The sequence below is a fragment of the Daphnia carinata genome, unplaced genomic scaffold (genome assembly GCF_022539665.2).
Source record: "Daphnia carinata strain CSIRO-1 unplaced genomic scaffold, CSIRO_AGI_Dcar_HiC_V3 NW_026452997.1, whole genome shotgun sequence".
In the NCBI taxonomy this organism is placed as follows: Eukaryota; Metazoa; Arthropoda; class Branchiopoda; order Diplostraca; family Daphniidae; genus Daphnia; species Daphnia carinata.
The window spans coordinates 29,863-45,468 of record NW_026712489.1 but is presented as its reverse complement, the minus strand read 5'-3'; the positions used below and the strand labels follow the sequence as shown (position 1 = coordinate 45,468).

The 15,606-nt window shown below is 46.3% G+C and overlaps 2 protein-coding genes and 2 non-coding genes across 4 annotated transcripts; 1 reads left to right on the top strand and 3 right to left on the bottom strand.

The window, feature by feature from the left end:
* The first annotated feature begins 927 nt into the window (after positions 1–927).
* Trnac-gca (transfer RNA cysteine (anticodon GCA)) lies at positions 928–999 on the top strand. The gene has a single exon. It is a non-coding gene; the product is annotated as a tRNA-Cys (tRNA).
* Positions 1,000–2,676: 1,677 nt separating this feature from the next.
* Trnal-uaa (transfer RNA leucine (anticodon UAA)) lies at positions 2,677–2,759 on the bottom strand. The gene has a single exon. It is a non-coding gene; the product is annotated as a tRNA-Leu (tRNA).
* Positions 2,760–4,361: 1,602 nt separating this feature from the next.
* LOC130690763 (uncharacterized) lies at positions 4,362–10,781 on the bottom strand. Its single transcript, XM_057513664.1, has one exon. The coding sequence runs from the start codon at positions 10,779–10,781 to the stop codon at positions 4,362–4,364; it is 6,420 nt and encodes a 2,139-aa protein (XP_057369647.1).
* Positions 10,782–12,640: 1,859 nt separating this feature from the next.
* Positions 12,641–13,789, bottom strand: LOC130690762 (uncharacterized). Its single transcript, XM_057513663.1, has one exon. It carries the CDS (start codon positions 13,787–13,789, stop codon positions 12,641–12,643), a length of 1,149 nt encoding a protein of 382 aa, XP_057369646.1.
* Positions 13,790–15,606: the final 1,817 nt, after the last annotated feature.

The window sequence follows — 15,606 nt, the reverse complement described above, 5'->3', positions numbered from 1 at the left end:
TTCTCACCAAAAGTACCTGCGCTTTGCATGGAGGGGGCGTATTTATCAGTTTTGTTGCATGGCTTTTGGCCTTTCCCCTGCCCCTCGGATATTTACGAAGCTACTGAGAGTAGTGGTAGCCTTTCTGAGACGACAAGGTCTCAGACTATTTATTTTTCTAGACGACATCCTACTTTTGAACATTTCGCACTGATCTTACAAAAACCTTGAGTCTTTTACAAGCCTTAGGTTTTTTGATTAATTTGGAAAAATCAGTAGTCGTCCCCTCCCAAATAATTGAGTACTTAGGTATGATGGTTGATTCTGTGAAAATGTCATACGCGGTGCCCGGTATCAAGGTGCGGGAGGTGAAAAGACTATGTGAGGACGCATTGGGCGCCAAACAGCTAGCCTTACGCAAGGTGGTTTCCATTTTAGGAAATTTCACGTGGGCTATTCCAACCATTCCTTTTGCACAGTCTCACTATAGACGCATGCAGCGCTTTTATCTATTAGAATCCACGAAGGCGAACGGTGATCTCAGTAGCAAATGCAAGTTGTCGTCTGAGGCGGAAGCCGACTTAAAATGGTGGATGGCGAATTTGGAATAACAAATGAGAAGGTATTCTTTCCACGAAAAGCCGATATTGAAATATGTTCGGACGCTTCACTATCTGGGTGGGGGGCTGTATTAATTTACAAGACTTAGCATCAAATCAGATTAACTTGCCACTTTGGAACAAATACTCTCTATTTTAATACTGTATACTAAAGCGAAAGAGAAAGATGACTGAATAATTAAAGCGTACAGGAAACTCCAATGCTATAAAAGATAAGTTAACCTGACCATCGCAATGTTGCCTGTCGAATGCTCATAAAATAACGAAATTTGTTATTTATTTTTAATTTTCTAACAGGAATTTATTTGTTTGACCATTGTTGTGTAATGGGGGTATAGCTCACTGGTAGAGCATACGACTGCAGATCGTAGGGTCCGCAGTTCAAACCTGGGTGCCCCCTTGAAACTTAAGAGGCATTGGTATCATTTATTAGATTGAGTTTAGAAAGGGCATGCAATTATTTCGAGATATTTGGATATAAATTAGTTAAATAATCATTCTAAGCTAAATCAATTGAAAATGCGCGCACTGAAGGAGAAAGACGATTTCCTTGTTTAATAAGATATTCGATTACTGTCGTATCGATGTAGTTTGTTTTAATTTACATGACCAAGCATCAAATCAGATTAACTTTCCATCTTATAACAAAAACTCTTTATTGTAATCTAGGAAATGTCATCCAATCATGCAGTAGATGGCTTCATACTACCAGCCAACGACATCACTCCAACGTAGCCCTGTCTTAGTTGTGTATCCGGAAAAAGGCAGAGATCCCCTTTTCGTGTCGGTAGGACAAGAGCCTATGAAGTCAGACGACAAATTCATTCAGACGTATGTGGCCCTATGCACGTACAGACAAGAAGTGATTTGCGTTTCTTTAAAATTTTCAGTGATGAATTCAGCGGATGGATTCAGCATCGCGATTTTTTTTCGAAAATTTGGTACCACGATACCGATACTTCTTCAAACTATCGCTTCCCATCCTAGTTGAAGGTTAATATTTGTTGCATCGGAAACTAAATATATTGTTGGTGAAAAGTCCCAGGAAACGGGATTCGAAGGCTTTTGTAAGATATGAGTTCCAAAACAAAGATTGGTTCAAACATGATGTTAAGTATATTATTCAAACAATAAAATGGTATTTCATTTTAGGTTTCAGCAGGGCATTCAGAAGGGCTGTTACTTCGGCGACGACTGTTCTTAAGACTCGACGGTGACTAGCCGATTCCCTATGCCAAATTTCATGGTACAGGATTGCAGGATTTTCTTCGCTCTCTCCCAAATGCGGTCTATGTGGGTGAGAAAAATGTCATTCGATTTTGTAACAAACAACCTGTATTTTTCCGTATAGTTTGGTCATTTCCTACAAGGCCTGGCGAAGTTTTTGCCGGCTGTGACCAAGTTGGTCCCATTATCGGTTGGTCTTTGGTAAAACAGAGAAGCAAAGGAGAAATTCTTGCATCCTGAATCCGTCGAGAAGTATGGCGTACCTTTGGCGATACTCAGTCCCGACTGTATGTGGTAATCTCTATACCATAGTGTATACAGTAACCTTAGTGTGCAGGTAACATATCGCTGAAACTATGAGTTCTATTTAAAACTATTTCAATATTTGGGGATGAACCTGCCAATTCAGTTGGTATTTTATTAGACACCAGGAACGACCCGTTAGCGGTGGAACGGACCACCTTAAGGATTTTTTGCCGCACCGTCATATGCAATAAAGGTGGGATAAAAAAACATTGAAGATCAAACTATTTTCAGGTTCAGGATTTCATAAGACTAATAACGTAATGAATGTGTATGGCACAAGGGGCTATTTAAAAAATAACAAATGCAATTAAATAATTTGCGGTAACTCAAGCATGCACCTTCAACCATACTTGGTGGACATCTTGCAGCAAGTATTTTGCATATCCAACTGCAAACCGATAAGATAGATTCGTATAATGAATAGTACATATTCCTGGAACCCAGCTGACTTCCAATCGCCCTCCCAGCTCACTCCGAAGAATGAACCGACTACGAAAGAAAATAATTTTGCTATCATTTGCTATTTTCTTGACTGTGTCTTTGTTACCAGGTGTGAGGATCGAACTCACGTCTCTATACAGAGACCAGGACTTAAGTGTGGCGCCTTAACCACTCGGCCAACCTGGTGTTATATAACACTATTTCACTTAATTGGAGTCCCATCTTAAAATTCCAATCGTCCAATGAAACACTAAAAAAACGAACAGACTACGATAGAAGAGAAGATTGCTGTTGTTGCTGACTCTCGTGCAAAGTGGCAACAGAGAGAGATGAAAGGATGATGGATGAGGATGAATGAAATGACGGAGATATAAAAAAGGAATGCTTTATTGCTGGACTAGGATATGAACATAAATACCGCACGCTTGATTTAAAGAAAGAAAACGGAGGAGACAAAACTGAGTCTGAATTTGGACAAGGCTGGACAAACTGTGTTGCGTATCTCACGTGAGAATGGCAATAGCTTTACTTAAGTTAGTTTTAAAGCCCTTCTTTCCCTGTTTGCTCAATTAAGTAAGACTAAAGAGCTTTCAATTCTTTATTGAGGACAAACCAAAGAGAGGTTCGACGAAAATGGTCGACTCTAACGTGGGACAAAAGGGGGCTTACAGAGTTACAAAACTAACAACCCTGAAAGGGAATTACAAAAAAACTGTTAGACAGCAACGAACTTAAATGTGTAACTAACCCAGTCGAACCGCGTATACCCTTTTAGAAAACAAAAGGGAAAGGGAAAAACAAAAGAAGGTCGACCTCAACGGGTAGCCCTCTACCGGGTCCTACCCCCACCGATCAAATCGGTGACAGCGGGCCCTTGTTTGTCATTTCGACAAACAAAACAAATTATAGCATGGAAAACAGAACAAACTTCTAGATTTTAAAAGGAGAAGAAGAAACGGAAGTCGACAAAATTGCTATTGAGCACTCTGACGCGTGACAAAGTTGGCTTTGCACAGCAATTGATGGTGAGTTGGGCTGTTGCAGCGGGAACAGTGTCGCATGTGGGTGCAGTTGGCCCCAACATGCTTCTGCTCCCCGACGAAGTCCCCTCTTTTCCAGCACCGGAAGCACAGGGAGAGCCGGGCGATCAATTTTGCCCGTTCAGTGGCTGTCATCTTGTTTACGAAAATTTCACATTGGTCGACGTTGTGGGGCTGTACGGGTCCTGGATGGTCGACAAAGCACGACACCGACGGGGTGAACCGCGGGGCGGTAACCGGTGCTGGTAAAGAAGTGGGCGTCGACGGTGGAGGGTTTTGCCCCGGGTTACAACGTGGTGAGATGGTCGCCATAATTTCCCTGCAGATTTGTCTTGTGAGAGAATTTCGACGGTGAATGATTGCACAGAGAGTTTCTTGAATGGCACTGGAGTCTGAAGGGCGATAAGTCAATAAAGTCCAGGCCTCCTCTTCTTTACGGTTGCAGCTCTGTAGCACACCTTTGAGTTTGAGCAACAATTCACCTTCGCGTTCTTTTAGTTCGTCCAAATTTACAATTTTCATTTTCACTTGTTCAATTGTCACGCACTCTCTAGAAAATTCACTGGCACTTAGTTTGTCACAATTTGTACGGCACAGGTTCGACACTACGAAATTTGAGACACTTGAGAGATCGACTTGCACGGACGACTACGAATTTCACAATGAAGCAGAAGACGCTCGAAAGAATAATTTTAATTACCCTTTGATAATTACAAAGGTGTCTCCTAGAGGGCGATTCTTGACACCGTCAATTTGATTGTCGACTGCGGTAATTGGATGGAAATTTTTCTTCCTTTTCACTTTTAGGCGAATTTGGCAGTGAGGGCGTCTGACTAGTTTCAGGTGTAATTCCGGTGTCATTTTGCGTTAACAGCAAGCATAGTCTAGTCACAGGACGAGTTAAAGTATTTTTTGCGCCGGAAATTTTTACTTTAGCCACACGTACTACATTGTCGGACGTGCTAGGTAAAATTTCGACTACTTTCCCTAATGGCCATTGCCCCCGAGGGTTTAATGGATCGACAACAAGTACAATATCGTTCACTTCAATGTTTTTGTGACTTGTGGCCCATTTTTTCCTTTCGGTGAGGTAAGGTAAACACTCGGTAATCCATCTTTTCCAATAGTGGTTGACAATAAGTTGACTCTGTAGAAACTGGTTTCTGGAAATGTCTACGTTGTCAAGATTGACGTATGCCAGTGGGATGTACGGCATTGGTCTAGCATGTAGAAAATGGTTCGGAGTAAGAGGGTCTGGATCTTCGGGGTTTATGCTTAGATGAGTTAGCGGGCGAGAATTAAGCAGTGCCCCGATTTCAGCCACAACAGTATTTAAGACTTGATCACTCACGACACTGTTTCCGAGGGTCACTTTCATGGCTCTTTTGCACGATTGCACGAGCCTTTCCCAAACTCCTCCAAAATGAGGTCCACTCGGCGGGGAAAAACGCCACTCGATGTGTCGACACGTAAACTGTGATTCCAGGTAGTCTTTACTGTTGTTTAGTTCCTCGACAGCCTCTTTCAACTCCTTTTCTCCAGCTACAAAATTTGTGCCGTTGTCACTATATACAACGACTGGCTTTCCCCGTATGCTGGAGAATCGAGATAAGGCCATTAAAAATGCCTCTGTACTGAGGCTAGCAGTTACTTCTAGATGGACTGCTCGGGTTGTAAGGCACGTAAAAAGGCAAATCCATCTTTTTTCGTGCCGTCGCCCTCTCCCTCCTACTTTGACAGTCAGTGGACCAAAATAGTCGACTCCTGTATGGGCGAATGGAGGCAAGAACGGCGTTATGCGGTGGATGGGTAGCTGGGCCATGAGGGGTGCGACTGGCTGTACATCTCTCCTCTTGCAGGGAATGCACTTGTTGAGTATAGACTTGATTACTCTTCGTCCAGAGGTTACCCAATACATTGCTCGAAGTTCGCACAATAAGCGGTCGGCCTTCATGTGGTAATTTCGAACGTGAACATCCCAGACTATCAAGCTTGTGATGCGTTCCTCTGGAGGTAAAATCACTGGGTGTCTTGTAACATAATCAACAGGCGCTTGTCCAATTCGCCCGCCCACACGCATCAGGTGTTGTTCATCGATGAATGGTCGAAACTGCTTGAGTTTTGACCGGTTTGGCAGTTCTTTCCCCTTTTTTAAGAACAACACATCTTCGGGGTATGCCACTTCTTGTGCACGCCGGATGCACATTGCCAAAGCTGTTTCAGTTTCGACTGGCGTCAGCTCTCCTGAAGTTAACTTTAATTTCTTCACTTTGGCACAACAGTTTAAGATGAAACGTAAACACCACGCAAGCACTCGTTCCAGGCGCACTTTGTCTGAATAATATTCTACGCACTGGTCGATTATATTGTCACTTGGCTCCGTTTTCATTTTGTAGACGTGAATGGCTTCGGGATCTTGATGGTTTACGTGCTCGATCTGATCCCACTTTGGCCAGGATGAAGGTTCTAACAACAGGAAGGCTGGCCCTTCGTGAAACTGCTGGAGCTCTTGAAGATTGTCAGAATTCAGTCCTCTGCTACAAACGTCTGCTGGGTTCATGGTTCCTGGAACGTGACGCCATTGCCGACAATTGGTGTTCATTAGAATTTTCCCAATTCTATTGCCGACAAACACTTCGTATTTGACATTGGCAGAATGGATCCATCTAAGAACGGTCTGGGAGTCGACGTAAAACGTGATTTGGCTCAAATCCAGGTTCATCTCACGGCAAATCAGTATGGCCAAGTGTAACGCTTCGACGGCTCCTTGGAGTTCAAGACGAGGGATCGAAAGCTGCTTCAACGGCGCGACGTGTGTTTTGGCCATGATGAAAGATACGCCAACCCTTTCGCTGGCGTAAGTTGTTCGCACATATGCGACTGCTCCAAATCCCAATTGACTGGCGTCGGCAAAGATGTGAACTTGCTGTTTTGTTGGGCGCTCTTCCTTTACTAAGCATCGCGGAATTGTGATGCGTGCTAGATTCGGCAAGCTTTGACACCATTTTTGAAATTGGCACTTCAAGGATTCGGGCAGCTCTTCATCCCAGTCTAGCTTGGCTCGCCATACCTCCTGAATTAGCACTTTCATAGCGAACACCATTGGAGCAACGAATCCTAACGGATCGTATACTGTAGCTACCACACTTACGAGATTTCTTTTCGTAGGTGTGGCGTGTGACTGGACCCTTTCTCCCACCTTGAACGTGAACGCGTCGATTTCACTGTCCCAAAGAATCCCTAGTGCTCGATCCATGGGCAATTTGTCCAGGTCTAAATCCAGCTTTGGATTGGCCAAGCCTAAGGGTTTAAGCGCTGCTAGGACCTTTCTTGATGACGACGACCACTTGGTGAGATTAAAACCTCCCAGCTGCAAAAGTTCCTTTAGCTGGCGGGCCCGTTTGATTGCCTCATCTTCCGACTCGAACGAATCCAGATAGTTGTTGACGTAAAAGCTTGTTTTTACGCTGGCTGCTGCATCTGGAAATTTTGTCTTGTTGTCTTCGGCTGTTTTGTTTAGGGCAAACAAACAGGTTGATGGCGACGAGACGGCCCCAAAGACATGGACTGTCATCCTGTAGGTGAGCGGTGGTGACGTACTGTTCGGCGACCGGTACAAAAAACGGAAGGCATCTTGGTCTTCGTCTGGAACTAAGACCTGGTGATACATCTTCTCGATGTCACTACTGATGGGAATTTGGTGTTTGCGAAAGCGCAAGATAATTCCCAGCAGGTTTAGGAGGTAGTTCGGACCACGAAGAAGGTTTTTGTTCAAGGAAGTGCCTTCACATTCTGCCGAACCGTCGAAGACCACTCTTGTTTTTGTCGTCGAACTCGTCGAACTCTGAACACCATGATGAGGCATGTAATTTGTCTTTGGCGTTCTCCTTTTTGCTTCTTCAGTAGACAAGAGGCGAGCATGACCAAGGTTGATGTATTCTTGAATGACATCGTTGTAACGTTTAGCGTAGCTGGGGTCCCTTTTGAAGCGACGTTCGATTTGAAAGAGGCGGCTAAGCGCCATACTCCGGTTGTCAGGTAATTCTGGATTGTCGACCTTCCACATTAGACCAATTTGATGGTGATTTCTGATGTATCTGGAGGTCCTCTTCAGAATCTCTTCTCCCCGTCGATCTTCTGCTGACAGGAGTGTAGGAGGCTGTACAGAGTCTTTCGACTCCAGCCTCCAAAAACGCTCGACAAGTTCAGAAAGGTTCCTTTCTTCTTCTTTCGATGTGATGTGGGCTACGTAATGGCTTGGTTGCTCCTGTTCGCTTTGCGGGCCCATTTTGCCTCCCAGGCACCATCCAAATGGCGTGTTGAACGCCACCGGTCCGGTCGACCCATCTATAGGTTTGCGTGATTCGCTATGGTCGTGAGCGTCTGCTACATCGAGGCCAATTAGAATCGTAACTTGGTCGGATGGGACTTCTGGGAGCTTCAGGCCTTGTAGATGAGAGAATGCCTTTGCTTGTACGCCCGAAAAGGTCGGGTTTTGAGCGACTTGTAAGTTTTCTACTGCATACGCCCTTCTTGCCTGGAACGAAGTCGACCCGTCGCGCGAACTGATGACGAAGTCCACGATGTGAGCATTTACTGGAGTAACTCCTCCGTCGTAAGATGTCACGTTGATCTTAGTTGTTGGCCCTGCCAAACCTAGTTGAGTTCTGGCTACGTCACTTCGGATTAAGGTGGAGTCGCTTCCGCTGTCTAAGAATCCGAAGGTATCGAAGACCCTTTCTTCATGTTGTTGACGGACCGGAACGATTTTGAAAAGCACTCGACGTGGTGTGTCCAGTCCAGTGCGTGATACTGCACCAAGGAAAGCTTCATCGACTTTGTTGTCGAAAGTCACTCGACGCGATGGTTTCGATTCTGGCGTGGTTTTGTGGTCACTGGAGGTGCTTGTTTTGGTTCTTGTCGAAAACTCGGAACCGTGAAGCAACGTCGAGTGCCCTGGATACTTGCATCCTTCGACCGTGCATCGAATCGATTTGAATCTGCAAGTTCGGCTGGTATGCCTTCCGGTAAGGCATCGGAGACACCTGCCTGCCTTGAAGACTGTCTCCGCTCTTTGCGTTGGAGACATCTGCTTGAATGCGTTACACTCCTCGATTTTGTGTATCGCCCCTCTGCAAACAAAGCACGTTGAGTTGCCTCTTGTTTGGCTAAACGAGGTTGTATTGGGTGGGCTCACCCGCAAACCTCCTCCTTTTGATTGCGGCAAGTTTGCTTCCGGCGTCGAGGTGGTGACGTGGTTGATGGTAGAGACATAGGGAGTTGGGTATCCTTTCCCATTTCTCTTAGGCACGACTTGTGGAATCGTTGGAAGTGTTGACGGCCCCGCCATTAATTTTGCAAAATCAGAACCCTTCGACTGGAGGGTTAACCAGTCGTCCAAATCGACTATTGAAGGTGCGGCAGGATGCATCTTCATCACCTTTCCTCCCCATCTTTCCCTCAAAGTCTTTGGCAGCTTGGCGACGACGTGCATGAGGTTGCCCAGCGATTCCAGCTCGCTCGCCAGTCCACTATTTGATAGGGCGGAGACTGCTCCATGAAGCTTGTTGGAGAATGTCTTCAAACTGGCGCTGTCGTTTGGCTGCACGGGTGGAAGTCGAAGAAGGTTATTCAGATGAGTCTGAGCCATGATGGTGGTGTGGCCATATTCTTGATCGAGTCGATGCCAGACCACTTCGTATTTGCTTGGATCGTGCACGCAATCAGCTACTGAGTTGAGAACATGCGTGGCAAGCAGCTCTTGTAGGTGTGCTAGTCGAATCCCATTGTCGCTGCACCGGTTGTGGTACAACGTCATGAATTTCGATTTAAACATCTGATAGTTTAGTGGATTTCCGTCGAACTTGGTGATGGTGAGAGGTGGAAGTGCTGACATTTTTAACGAGTCGACAAGTTGACAGACGAGACTGGAATCAGACTTCGGATCTCCTCTTGACTGTTGCTGGCAGTTAAATGATGGGTCGTTGGACATGTCGATAGTTGCCCCTAGGCTGTCCATTTGCTCGCCCTTTGTTCCACCTCTTTTGCATTGTTCCAATAGGTTGGCTGCCCGTGGCGGTGAGGTAGGGGTAATGCCTTGCGGCCACCCTAAAGCTTCTCGACGTTGAGACAGCATGCCTTGTATAGACGTGTCCAGACGACTTTGGGATGAGACATTTTCACCCTCAGGGCATTGTCTAGACATTTTTGCACATGTCTGCCGCACAAGGCACTTCAACCTTTCAAGTTCTGTGGACTGCAATTCACTGTTTTTCTGCATAGCTTCTAGTTTTTCTTCAACTTTCTTTGAACTGGACTCGTTTTCTTCCACCATTTGGCCCATCGCAGACTTGAGTCGAATGTCCATCTTCTTTTCTACGGTTGCTAAAGATTTCTCGTTGACCTCGTGGATCGATTGTAGAATTTGCTCGATCGCGTGTAACGACTCACTTTGCCGTTTGGCTTGCAGAGATGACTTCTTGATGTCATTTACAATGTCTGATAAAAGCTCCCCATGTCGGTTTAAGACATCTTGAGTCCGGCGAGCTTGAGTTTCGAGCTGTTGGATCCTTAAAGATACAGTCGAATTTTCTTTTACACTTGCTTTCGCCACTGTTGAATTGATAGTGACTGACGATGCAAGTGATGATGATGCAATCGACCGCGATGCTAGATGTTGGTCGATTTCTGACAGTACACTTTGGTGGTCTGTCGTGAACTGCACTTGCCAGCGTTCACACTCGGCTCGGCGTTTACCAGGCAGATTGGTGACTGTCTCCACGTATTTCTCGTGGAGTTCCATGGTGCTATCGAACAGTCGTACGAGTTCGATGCGCCAGATGCTCAATTGGCCCTTGCTGAGACGAATGCCTTGACGATGTTGGCGGATACAGTCGTGGATCCTGGTCGACAGCGTGGTATGCTCCCTCTTCCGTAGGCCTCGTGATTGAGTGAGATTGGGAATTGATGGGTCGTGACTCAAATTTCCACCATGGTGATTGGGCCCCGCCTCGGCGATTAGTAAGGCCATTTCAGCTTCTTCCTTGGTGGGTCTTGAGATGACTCCTACACTTCCTCCATCATGAACCGGCCCCGACTCAGCGGTTTTTATGGCCGTTGTAGGTTCCTTTTTGGTAGGATCTTCGGTGATTCCTTGGGTCTCACTCATCTTGCAATTGAAGTAAGGTAGCACAAATGCTTAACAGACGCAGGATGTAGACGATATCAACGGATACAGTTCGAACGGTTGGTAGACCAGCGTGGTTACGGAACGTGAACAACACAAGGTCGCAGTACAAGGTTGGACAGCTGGAAATGGAGATTTAAACTATTCGATTTCCAGAATCCCGGGTTTCGGCACCATTTGTTGCGTATCTCACGTGAGAATGGCAATAGCTTTACTTAAGTTAGTTTTAAAGCCCTTCTTTCCCTGTTTGCTCAATTAAGTAAGACTAAAGAGCTTTCAATTCTTTATTGAGGACAAACCAAAGAGAGGTTCGACGAAAATGGTCGACTCTAACGTGGGACAAAAGGGGGCTTACAGAGTTACAAAACTAACAACCCTGAAAGGGAATTACAAAAAAACTGTTAGACAGCAACGAACTTAAATGTGTAACTAACCCAGTCGAACCGCGTATACCCTTTTAGAAAACAAAAGGGAAAGGGAAAAACAAAAGAAGGTCGACCTCAACGGGTAGCCCTCTACCGGGTCCTACCCCCACCGATCAAATCGGTGACAAACTGCCTGGCAAAACGAGACAAATAACTTAGACTACCGCCTGGGTTTGACAAAAGGAGACGGAGACAAAATGACTGTCTGGGTCGGCTAACAAAGTAATACTACCCCTTTCCATAGAAAAGGGTAAAGAGCTCAACTAAAATGGGCACTCAAATACTACGTAGGCCCGTGCCCCCTACAGCCCTGCCCGCGAGGGCAGCACCGTAGGTGACAGCGGGACCCACTGTGACAACAAGTGGATAAACAAAGGGTGAAAATAACAAAAAAAAACTTCTGCTGCGATGGATCCGGCTTGCTTCAGTGGCTGGGCAGATCTTTATAATTCTTCTTTGTGCCGCAGAGAATCTGATGATGGTCACGGGTGTGACACAATTCGCACTGACGAGGGTGGGAGCAATCTAGGAGTCTCGTGTGCCCAGCCACGGCCGTCGGCACAAAGCAGCCGAAGCACCAACGTTGCTGGAATAAGACCTCCAGCCGATCTTGGTTTGTGAGGAGCATGAACTCCTCACATTCATAAATCTGCTTCTTGCATGGCGTCGTACCCGAGACATGTGATTTTAAGAAGCACAAGATGTTGGGGGTTTGCGGCGGGACGATGTACGTAGGACGTTCTGGGATGGCGGCCGGCATGGTTACCAAAACCTCGGTCGCCTTCTCTCGATCCTTACGCAGGAGAGACCCGACGTACTTGCTCAGCAGGGTCTCTCTCTCCATCTTGAAGTGCACGTGGACGTCAACGAGATTTTGCTGCATCTGGCTGAGCTTTTTGTCGCTACGAAGAATCACTTTGACACGCATAGACTTTGTCCACGAGTTCCTTTTTTGCCTCTTCCATTGTCTCGTTGATGTTGGCCATACACTCTTGTTCACGTTCTCTACTGACTTTCAGTTTGTCGTTTACTGATGCGGGTGATAGAGACGGATATTCTGCCATTTTCACGTTGGACGTAGGGTTCTCACGCGTTGCACTTAAACGAAGTTAGGTCGACTGAATGCCGTCTGCTAACATAATAGGTTATACAGTTTCCAATTTTTCAGTGTTACTAAACAGCAAGCGAACTGACTTTTGCCCTTTGCCCTATATTTGAACTTGAATATAGGTGGCGTTGAGGGCAAAAGGACTCCTCCACCAGAGTTTAGGTTGCGATTTTCCTACGTTGTTTACAATTGAGTGTTGACATTTTGATTTTACTTTTTACGGTTACAATTTTAGTTTTACACGGGGAGCTACTAATTGTAACTCCAGTACAGACAGTATTTACATTTACGATACTGAATTTGAACGTTTACGCTGTGGAAGATTCCTTTTTTTCTTCTTTTGCGTAAATTTGTTCCTCTGCTGAAACCATGATACATAATTTGGCCACCGGCCGAATACATGGTTTTGGGTGGTTGCTGAGCTTGACTTTTACGACTCGAACAACATTATCTGTAGCACTGGGAATAATTCCCAACACTTTGCCCATCGGCCACTGCCCACGTACAGTATTTGGTTCAACTGCAAGCACTAAATCTCCCACGGCGACGTTAGGTCTGTTTTCTTGCCATTTTCTCTTTTCTGTTAGGCGTGGAACGTATTCACGTAGCCATCTATCCCAAAAATGTTGGAGGATAGCTTGACTTTGCAGAAACTGCTTGTTGGTTACGTTCAAGTCTTCCACGTCGGCCAATTGTAGAGGCAAGTATGGCCGAGCTCCACCGTATAGAAAGTGATTTGGCGTTAACGGATCCGGGTCTTCTGGGTCCATACTAAGATGTGTTAACGGCCGAGCGTTTAGTAAAGCTGCTACTTCAGTGATTACGGTTCGTAGCACTTGATCCGTAACTAGGCAATTGCCGATGCTGGTCTTCATTGTCCGCTTGCAGGATTGTACAATCCTTTCCCAAACACTACCGAAATGGGGTCCATGGGGTGGAGAGAAGTGCCAGTCTATTTCTTTACGAGCCATTACTGTTTGAAGTTCTTGGTGTTTGGTAACAAGTTCTTCTAGGGCTTGTCGCAACTCGTGCTCGGCGGCGACAAAGTTTGTCCCATTGCCGCTGTAGACGACCTTCGGTTTTCCACGTAGGCTAACAAAACGGGAGAAGCAGAGTAAGAACTCCTCCATACTGAGCCCGTTGGCCATTTCCAGCTGAACTGCTCGGGTGGTGAAGCACGTGAATAGGCTGACCCAGCGTTTTTCATGCCTTCGTCCTCGTCCACCAACTCTTACCGTCAAAGGCCAGAAGTAGTCGATCCCTGTGTACGTGAATGGAGGCAGATGGGGTGTTAGACGATGTATTGGTAGTGAAGCCATCAACGGAGGATTAGGTTTCGCCGACGTCCGCTTGCAAGGCCAACAGTTGTTGATGACAGATTTTACCACTTTGCGTCCGGAAAGTATCCAAAAGCTTGAACGTAAGTCTGTCAGCAATCTTTCGGTCTTGACGTACATGTGTCTAACGTGGTGATCCCAAATTATCCTTTTCGTCAAAAGTTGAGATGCTGGTAGAAGTATGGGGTGCTTTGCTGAATAGTCGATCGGCGCTTGAAGTATACGTCCGCCAATTCGCATCTGTCCAGCTTCATCCAAGAAGGGCTTGAAGGTGTGAGAAGTTTTGATCTGAGTGGTAATTCCAGATTCTGCGAAGGGCGTAGAATTCTTCAGCGAAAGCCAATTCTTGCGCGCGCACGATGCATTTCGTCAACGATGTTACCATTTCTTCTACAGTTAGCTCACCGACAATTGGTTTTTCATCACGTAGTTTTTCTCTAGCGTTGTTGACAAATCTTTTACTCTAGGCCAGCACTCGTTGAAGTCTCAACAGACTGGAAAAACGTTCGACGCATCGGTCGATGACATGATTCTCATCTTCTATCTTGACTGCTAAGACGCGAATCACGTTTACATCCCGTTCTTCTGGCTCCGTAATCTCTTCCCAAGTGTACCACTCTGAGGGGTCTAGGTTCTGGAACGAAGGTCCTCGATGGAAGTAGACCAATTCGTTGACGTCCTTTGGGTCGATACCTCTACTGCAGAGGTCCGCTGGGTTTGAATCTCCGGCAACATGACGCCATTGTCGATGAGCCGTGTTTCGGAGTATTTTTCCAATGCGGTAGTTGACGAAGAATTCAAACCGACAAGATTTGGAATGGATCCACGGCAACACCGTTTGTGAATCCGAGTGGAAATTTTATTTGTCCCAGATCGATTTCTAGTTCACGGCAAATCGTGAGGGCGATGTTGAGACCTTCCACGGCAGCTTGTAGCTCCAAACGTGGAATCGTGAGACCTTTCACCGGCGTGACGTGTGTGTTAAGTCCAGGCGTCCGGTAGAGAAATCTGAAGGCGGTCTGGTCTTCTTCCGGGACTTTCAAGTGGTGGAACATTTTCTCAATATCCGCTCCGACTGGTACAAGGTTACGGCGGAAGCGGATGAGCACACCAAGCAGGCTAACGAGTAAATTAGGGCCCCGAAGCAGGTTTTGATTAATCGATGTGCCACCAAACTCAGCAGCTCCATCGAATACGACCCGAACTTTGGTCGATTAGCTGGAAGGGCTCACGACCCCGTGTTGTGGTAGATACCACGTCTTGTTTGTCTCCTTCTGGGCTTCCTGGGTCGTTAAGAGTCGGGCATGTTTTAAGCCGATGTACTCCTTGACCACTGCATCGTACCGTTGGGCAAACTCCGCGTCTCGATGGAAACGTCGTTCGAGGGCGTAGAGTCTCTTCAATGCAGATGCCCGATGGTTTGGGAGATTTACGTCGTCGGCTTTCCACATTAAGCCGACTTGGTACTGGTTACCAATACGTTTTACGGTAGACTCGAGGATGCATTTTTCACGTAGGTCATACTCAGATAGAACGGGTATTTCTATTTCTACTTCGTTGGCCTCAAGTTGCCAGAACCTCTTCACCAGCTCATTTAGGTCTTGGGGACGTTCCACGGTGCCCAGATGAGCGATGAACGGGCGTCCGTTTTGTGGCGGGCCCGCTTGTCCGCCCAAACACCAGCCAAACGGCGTCTTGAAGGCGATGGGCCCAGTCGTTCCAGCCGGCGGCTTGATGGAAGCTACATGATCATGGGCCTCTGCGACGTCGATTCCTATCAGCACGGTCACGTCCTCTTCTTGAAAGGTCGGGACGGCAATACCACGTAGGTGCGTCCATGACTCCAACTGTCGAGGGTCGATCGGTGAATTCGGCGTCACCTTCAAATTGTCGACGGCTTAAACGTGTTTAACTTCAAACTGGCTATTACCATCACG